Below are 8610 nucleotides of genomic sequence, written 5' to 3'. Positions count from 1 at the left end.
CCCATGTCTGGTTGACAAATAACTAAAAAACTAAAACTAAATAATTCTCTGCGACCCAATTCATAAGAACTCATTTCGTTGTGGTATTGTCGAATTGATATGTGATGACGACGTTATCAGGTTGTAGAGTGCACGAAATTCACAAAAACTTGTAAAGTTTCACCCCCTATAACTTTGTTAGTAATGGTTGAATTTTTTTCAAACTTGACTAAACTGTGCATTATGTTCTTCATTGCACGCATGCCACTGATGAACATAAGGGGGGTGCCGGGTAAATTTCTAAAATGTGGAAATATACTATTATTAACTTTATTTGTGCAGATATCGGAACCGGATATATTTTGAGGCCTAGATTTCGTAGAGATACACCACTGTGATTTTTTTCAGATTTTTCGGTTAGATAGATTCTGAGAACGAGACCTGTTACACTTTTCGGGGGTCATATTTTGAGCCTTCACTCCCCTACGTTCCACCCAACATCAAATATTGAACCAGTTTCGAAAAGTATTAATTGAGAGCTTTCATTTGATACCCTACACGGCTACATTCTGTGAAAAAAAAATGTGTACCCTCCATTCACATGTATGGGAAGCGCCCCCTTAAACTTAACACAAGATGGCGCCACTTACTGCATGTAAAGGGAACACCAGATTACATACTATCACCAATTTTCGTGACAATCGGTCCAGCCGTTTCCGAATAAATCGGGTGTGACAGACAGACAGACAGACGGACAGATGGACAGACAGACACCGTCTCGATTCTAATAAGGTTTTGTTTCACACAAAACCTTAAAAAGCATAGGAACGCGATCAGGGAAGCAAAACGGAACAGCTTCAGGGAATTCTGTCAAAGGATCGAACAAACCACAGAAGCAACCAGGTTATAGAAAGCTATAGTCAAAGACGGGGCAATATCTTATGTCTGTCTGAAGAAGGAGGGTGGGGCATTTACTGAGAATGAGTAGGGCAGAATATATCTGCTTCTCAGAATTCATTTTCCGGGGTCCTACCCCACGGCGGAAGCCGACAACATTCTGCTTGACACTCCAACAACGAATGAAGGGGGAAGAAAAGAGAACTGTAAACTAGCAAAAGAGGTATGGTCGGAAGCTAGGGTAAGGTGGGCAGTGGAAATTTTGAAACCACTGAATTCACCCGGAGTAGATGGAATTTTCCCAGCACTAATCCAAAGAGGCCTAAAAATCATCTTAGATTTTCTTCTAAGAGTGATAAGAGGCTGCATAGCCCTGAGATATATATCAAGGCATGGAAGTGTACAAAAGTGGTTTTTATTCCGAAAGCGGGTAAAAAGGATCCTTATTACCCTAAATTTTTCAAACCAATTTGCCTAATATCGTTCGTACTCAAAACGGTGGAGAAGGTCTTAGACAACTATACTAGACCTAACGTTCTAAAGCGTAATCCCCTACATCAGTGTCAACACGCTTACCGGGCAGGACGATCAACTGAAACTGCTCTGTATCAGCTGCCAGATGTACTGCGGGATGCCATAGAAACAAAAGAAATGGCACTGTGGTCGTTTTTGGATATCGCAGGAGCTTTCGATAACACATCGCACAAAAGATGCCGTGACCCGCAAGGGAGTGGGAAACACCCTGCCTTTCTGGATGGGCAAAATGTTAAAGAGTAGGCAAAAAAAGTACCGGCAGGTACAAATTCTATTGCCATGAATACCACTCCAGGTTTTCCACAGGACGGGATACTATCACCGCTTATGTGGAGTATGGTAGTGGACGAACTCCTGGATTAGCTGACAAGTATTGCGATACAGGTCTATCGCTACGTGGACGATATCGTTTTAATGTATAGGGGCAAATATGAGGATACCCTTTGTGATAGAATCCAAACTAGATTAAGGATAATCAGTGCCTGGTGCAGCACGGCGGGGCAACGTATCAATCCAGCCAAAACCACCACAGTACCATTCACTAAGAAGCGTAAGTTTGATCACCTGAGAGCCACAGAAGTCAAATCTTTGGGAATTATGCTAGACCAAAAAAAGTGGAGTTGCACTCCGAAGATACTGCTTCGGATATACACTGCAATAGTAAGGCAGAAAGAACTGAACTTAGCACACAAGCCAGGGAGTTACACAAACTCCAATGAGGCCCAAAGGCATCCCTGGAGGTCTTCTCCATCTGCACATACAGATCGAGCATCAGTTTGAGATCTTCCTAAATCGAAGGAAGATTGACAACGAGGTTTCACTACGATAAGAAGTTTGAAACATGTTGGAGTAACAACGCATACTGGTAGAGCCTGGCTACGACATACGGCTTAAACCAGCAACTGTTTACTTGGTACACTTAAGGATCCCTCACAGCAGATGGAGCAGGTGTCGGGGTCATTGGTGCAAGGAAAAAAAATGTATTTGCAGCCAATGGGTAAGCAAACTAGCATATACCAGACAGAAATATACGCAGTAGACAGATGTGGCTCTTTTAATTTCCAAAGAAACCACAGGGGGCAGAACATTGTTATTCTGACTGACAGCCAAGCGGCGATCAAGACATTTGGGTCCAACCAGGTGAACTCTAAAGTGGTATGGGAATGCTTCGAGAGACTGAAAACGCTCGGTTCGTACAATAAGATATGCATATCCTGGGTTCCAGGTCTTGTTGGGTTAGAAAGAAATGAGGAAGCGGGCGAACTTGCCAAAATAGAGAAGTATATAGCCATTTTTACCACGTTCGCGTTCAATGTCGCAGCTTTTGGCACCAGACCATCGGATTTCTTGCAGAGCGCAGATATCAACGCGCCTTTTCCGAAGAGGTCTTGCGAGTTCCTCGGTTTTTTTTCCAGTTAGGGTGTCAACATTTAGCGTGCAGGGACGTATTTGTTTTGTTCGGACTAATTTACTTACGTTCGCCAAGAACTCTTGCCTATTGGACGCCTGAGATGGACGCCCTAGCATTCTTTCGAGGCTTATGACTCGATCCGATCATCTTGTTTCTAACGACATTGGATGCATTTTCTTGGTCGGCCTGTCGCGGGACTTGTCACCAAGAGAGATCAGGTATGATTTAGCATAGTGGATTCCCTTTCCCTTCCCTGATCTCAGCATGCTATTTTTATTTTACTGAAAATAGTACAAAGCACGTTGTCTCAAACTCTCCTCCTTTACCTGGGCTTGGGACCAGCATACTATGTTAATAGCAACATATGCACATATAACTCGATTAAAACCTCTAGTTAACATTGAATTGGCTGAACGGACCCCTTAATAAACTGTTTAATTCTCGCTAGAACACCACAAGTTCTACTCTATAAGAAAAAAATAACTTCACCCAGAACTCAAATGAAACCAACTCGCTTTCATTCATTAAATATAATTTTATTGTAACATCTTCAATTGAAGATAAACTTAATACAATTCCCATACTGTCCATGGAAATCTAACAAAAATATCACATCAACATTCTGAATGAATCCTTATTCTAGTCCAGTCCTTTAGTCCACTTCCTCTATTATAGGTCCTGAACGGGCGCTTCCGCAGCCACCAGACTGCTGACCACAGCTTGCGCCTTGTTGTTGTCCGCGAGTGTGCAATTTAGTCATTACCGGGCTGCATTGTTTCGTCAGCCCTCTCAGCCTATGCTCGTATTCTTCCTTGTCCGCTAGACTATTGTTGTCCAACCACTTCACCGTTTCATCGCAGCTTCTCAGCACGGAGTCTTTATCTGATTGAGACAGTTTCTCACCCGCCTCTTCCACCGCTTGTTTTACGCTAAACACGTAACCTTCCAATTGGTTCCTAGCAGCAACGCGCTGTCGTTGACGTTCATCTTCTTCTGCATAGCGTTCTGCTTCGGCAAGCATCCTGTCGATCTCCGACTGAGACAACCTGCCCTTGTCGTTTTTAATCGTAATATTCTTAGCGTTTCCGGTGCTCGTGTCTTTAGCAGAAACGTTCAAGATTCCGTTGGCATCCAGGTCGAATGTAACTTCAATTTTCGGTACTCCCCGTGGTGCAGGAGGGATGCCCGTTAGGTTGAACGTACCCAGAAGATTGTTGTCTTTGGTCATGGCACGCTCACCTTCGAACACTTGAATAGTAACTGCAGGTTGATTGTCCGAATAAGTCGAGAATGTCTGGGTCTGTTTGCATGGAATCCTCGCGTTGCGTTCCACAATTTTAGTCATTACTCCTCCAGCCGTCTCGATGCCAAGTGATAGTGGGGCAACGTCCACCAACAATACATCTTGGATTTTCGAGCTCTTGTCTCCGCTGAGAATGGCTGCTTGAACGGCGGCTCCGTATGCAACAGCTTCATCTGGGTTGATGGACAAGTTCAGACTCTTGCCGTTGAAGAAGGTCTGCAGCATGTTTTGTACCCTCGGGATTCGTGTCGAACCTCCTACCAGCACGATATCATGGATCTGTGACTTGTCCATCTTCGCGTCGGTCAAAGCCTTCTCTACTGGCAATAACGTCGACCGGAACAGATCTGCACAAAGTTCCTCAAAGCGGGCTCGCGATATTTTCGTGTAGAAATCCATTCCCTCGAACAGTGCGTCTATTTCAATGGAGGCTTCCGTACTCGAAGATAATGTTCGTTTGGCACGTTCAGCTGCCGTCCTCAGTCGACGAAGGGCTCGTGGACTTGACCTCAAATCCTTCTTAAACTTGCGTTTGAATTCATCGGCCAGGTGCGAAACGAGACGGTTATCGAAGTCTTCGCCTCCGAGGTGGGTGTCTCCAGCCGTGGCGCGTACCTCGAATAATGAGCCTTCGTCGATGGTTAGGATGGATACATCGAAAGTTCCGCCACCCAAGTCAAAGATGAGCACGTTGCGTTCACCTGATAAGTTCTTGTCCAGTCCATAGGCAAGGGCTGCGGCCGTTGGTTCGTTGATGATTCTCAGAACGTTTAGGCCAGCGATAACTCCGGCGTCCTTGGTGGCTTGACGCTGCGAATCATTAAAGTACGCAGGGACCGTAATGACTGCATCCGTAACGGTCTCACCGAGAAAAGCCTCTGCTGTTTCCTTCATCTTCGTCAACACCATTGAACTGATTTCCTCTGGCGCGAATCGTTTCTGTTCTCCTTTGAACTCTACGCAAATTTTCGGTTTGCCACCTTCGCTCTTCACAGTGAATGGCCAGTGTTTGACATCTTCCTGAATTTTCGGATCATCATATCGTCGGCCAATCAACCTCTTCGCGTCGAAGACTGTGTTCGTAGGATTCATCGCGACTTGATTTCTAGCTGCGTCGCCAATTAACCGTTCCGAGTTCGTGAACGCCACATAGCTGGGAGTCGTCCTGTTTCCTTGGTCGTTTGCAATAATTTCCACCTTTCCGTGCTGGAATACACCGACGCACGAGTAGGTCGTTCCCAAATCAATTCCAACTGCAGGCATTTTCATCTGATTTTCTTCGATACACTTTCTCAATTAAAATTCTCTGATAATAAATAATTCTTCCACACTTTGTTTACGCAAATGTTACAGAAATTCGTTTGCTTCTTCCACTTCACGAAGTGATTCTCTTGTTTTACAGTTTAATACTGGCCGGCTGTTAACTCGCTGCTCGTATTTATACTGCTGTCAAATCTTCGGGAACAATCGGTAAGAACTCTCTAATCGGATCAAGAAGCTTCGGGAGATTTCTTTTGTATACATAGTCTAAACAGTAGACTGTAATATAACAGAGGAATAATATAACGTAGATTCAGCGAATTAACAGCGTTCAATGCAATTCTGCAAATTCCCTGTCATTTAAGGATTATATTTCCGTTGCAATTGTCCTTTACACACAGCAGTAATAATAACCGAAAATTGGTGGAACTTTGTACGTTTTCCGAGAGTTTTCCTTTCGTTTCGATTTTGTACGAGTTACGTATGCCTGCGCTAAGCAGATGGCAAGGCTTTGTACTTAACGTTTGGAACTCAATAAAACATTCAATATCGTATCTTTATAATAGTTTACACTCATTTTAGGAACACTGGGAACTTAATCAAATTGTGAAAAATCAAAAAGGAGAAATGGTTCCACCCTGTCATGGCCGCTTTTAAAGTGAGATGGGCAACGCTGAATTTTCATTTTCCACATCAGCACAGTTGCGATGAACCCAGTCGCCACATCGAGCAAAGGCAGCCAGGCCTTCATTTGACTCTGAATAATGACCTTCGCTGTACCAAAAATTGAGATTTTCAACATCACTGTCGCATTTTCTCGTGCCGGAATTTAATTTTTTGACTGTCTCTGTTCGAAATTTTTTTGCTTTTGCTTACTTTCTTCCACAAGCTTTTATGGGGAAAAACTATCACAGTGGCTTTCGCTTTTTTTCTAGTTAAGCGAGAAGTTTTACATTTTGCTGGATATTTGCTGGGGACGGACAATAGCAAATGTGGAGTGTTTTGAAGTACCTGGTTTTCTCACTATTTCTGTATTATCCAAAAATACTATGTCCATTTCTCAACAAAATCAAACTGGTCGTTCTACCAGCTTTTCGAACCGGTAATAAATTATATTTGTTGTAACTTCGTTTCATCCATCAACATTAGCTGTGTAAAGTATTTCCTTATAATTTTCTGCACCAATCAGGCTACATGGCATTCAAATTTGTAAAATACAACACAACAAGTATTTTTCGAGAAATGGATTCCAGTGACGGCCCTGAACATCGGTTATGCGGTGGGTACAAACAGAGTTAGTATATTTTGTTACCCAGACGACACAGTATTTCTATCTTTTTTTGATGATGATTTGCAGAGAAAGTGTAAGAACTAAAGCAAACAAACGAAGTTGCTACCTAACAACTTCAGCAGAAAAGACCAGATCAATGACTTTCAGTAGATAAATCCGTAAATGTGAACTTGTCTTGTGCCGTCAACCTAGAATAAATTTGAGAATTCTGGTGTCTCTGCGTTAAACTTAACACCCATAACAACCTTTGCTTCGAAGGCAAAATTCAAATCCAAAAGAGTATGGGAATTCTGCCTTCAATAGACTCCCGGCCTTATTTTTACTAATGACGGACATCATTTATATGGTGCAATCTAACAAAACACTCAAAGACCGCTTTTGAAAAAATACTGCACTTTTTAAATTGTCAGCATTTTAAATTTCAACCAAATTCAAACGCACTGAAAAATCCGCGCCATTGTGCATAACGTCACAAATCGCGTCAAGAAACTTCAGTAGACTGGCAACTGGGAGTTGCTCATTAAAACCTCAAAGGTAATTTCACGCGTGAAATGTGAAGAGGATGGTGAAATATTTTTTCGTGCCTTGTTGCACAAATAATTCCGTAAAAACGCCGCTGAAAACTTTTTTAGTTGTCTCAAAAGGAAACATTCGTAAGTGGATGGTCATCAACCGAGTTTCTTTGGAGTCAGGTATTCTATTCAATCAATCCAAGTTGCAATGCAATAGCTTGCTCTAACCAAGCTGTATCCACCTATTCTTCGGACTAAGAGAAGATATCTGCCGTTATAATCGCTGCCATTCATTATATTACCCGCCGCATTACGGTTACTCTATTCACCGGTGAATATAAATTGTGTTGGGGAAAAATAAATGTCGTATTTTGTGAATAGATGGCGACACTTAAACATATCTTGTTTTGTATTTATCGCATCGGGTCATACTATACGGGGATTTGAAGACGAAAATCTGTGCTACAAGTGTCTCTTTGACAGGGTTGTGATCATACGGTTGAACCTCAAGTTATAGCGCGTTAAAGATGGAGTCCACCAAGCAGCAAATTCGGGGTCCGATAGTGTAACGATTTGCACAGCACAATGTTGGTTCGAACGATTTCGTTCTAGTGTAGTGGATGTCGAAGATACACCCCGTACTGGTAGGCCAATCGTCGAAATCATCCAAGTAGACCGGCATGTGAGCATACGCTCGATTAGCCAGGAACTAGGTAAGGACCATAAAACCGTTTGGAACCATTTGCAGAAGATTGGATTCCAAAAAAGCTGGATGCTTGCTTGCCACACGAGTTGACGCAAAAAAAACTCTTGGACCGAATCAACTCCTGCAATGCACAGCTGAAGCGGAACGAATTCGGATTCGAATTCGACTGGCTGTCTGAGTTTTTTGCAAATAAGGAGTAAGTATGTTAAATAAATGTTAAATAAAGCGTAAAATTTCGATCACAAATACGACATTTCTTTTTCCCCAACCCAATATTTCAATTGAGTTCCATTCAAGTAACAAAAACAAAGTTAGGAACGAGTTGAATAAAGATAAGCAAAATGGGATTGTGGTTGACAGTTTTGAGTAGGAGTTTGGGTTATAAAAAAACTAAATATTTAATTTAATAAAAACTAAATATTTAAATTTAAATACCGCTTCCAGTGCAGTGACCTACCCAGAACTGAGCAATTTAAATGTCTCGAACAGTGCTATCTGCTAATGGTGAGCGGTGTTATGAAATTTCTTCACGAAACAGCGCAACTTGGGTTAGTGGCTTGATATAACTTTGCGATCGACACATCAACGAACGTCTCAAATCCAAAATTTACCAGTGTCGTCCGCCTACTATAGTTCTGATTAGTAGCCCTTTATAAAAAACAATGAACGGGGCTTCGCGGTAATGGAGAAACTTTGGACCAGTGGCGTAACACGTTA

General features: G+C 42.4%; 1 protein-coding gene across 1 annotated transcript; it reads right to left on the bottom strand.

Moving 5' to 3' along the window:
- Positions 1-3361: 3361 nt before the first annotated feature.
- On the bottom strand, positions 3362-5520 carry LOC119647905 (major heat shock 70 kDa protein Ab-like). The gene has a single exon (XM_038049213.1). It carries the CDS (start codon positions 5391-5393, stop codon positions 3474-3476), a length of 1920 nt encoding a protein of 639 aa, XP_037905141.1. The 5' UTR covers positions 5394-5520; the 3' UTR covers positions 3362-3473.
- Between the last annotated feature and the right edge of the window lie 3090 nt (positions 5521-8610).

The sequence above is a fragment of the Hermetia illucens genome, chromosome 2 (assembly GCF_905115235.1).
Source record: "Hermetia illucens chromosome 2, iHerIll2.2.curated.20191125, whole genome shotgun sequence".
Lineage (NCBI taxonomy): Eukaryota > Metazoa > Arthropoda > Insecta > Diptera > Stratiomyidae > Hermetia > Hermetia illucens.
Note: the sequence above shows the minus strand (reverse complement) of the source record. Positions and strands in the feature narration are given on the sequence as shown.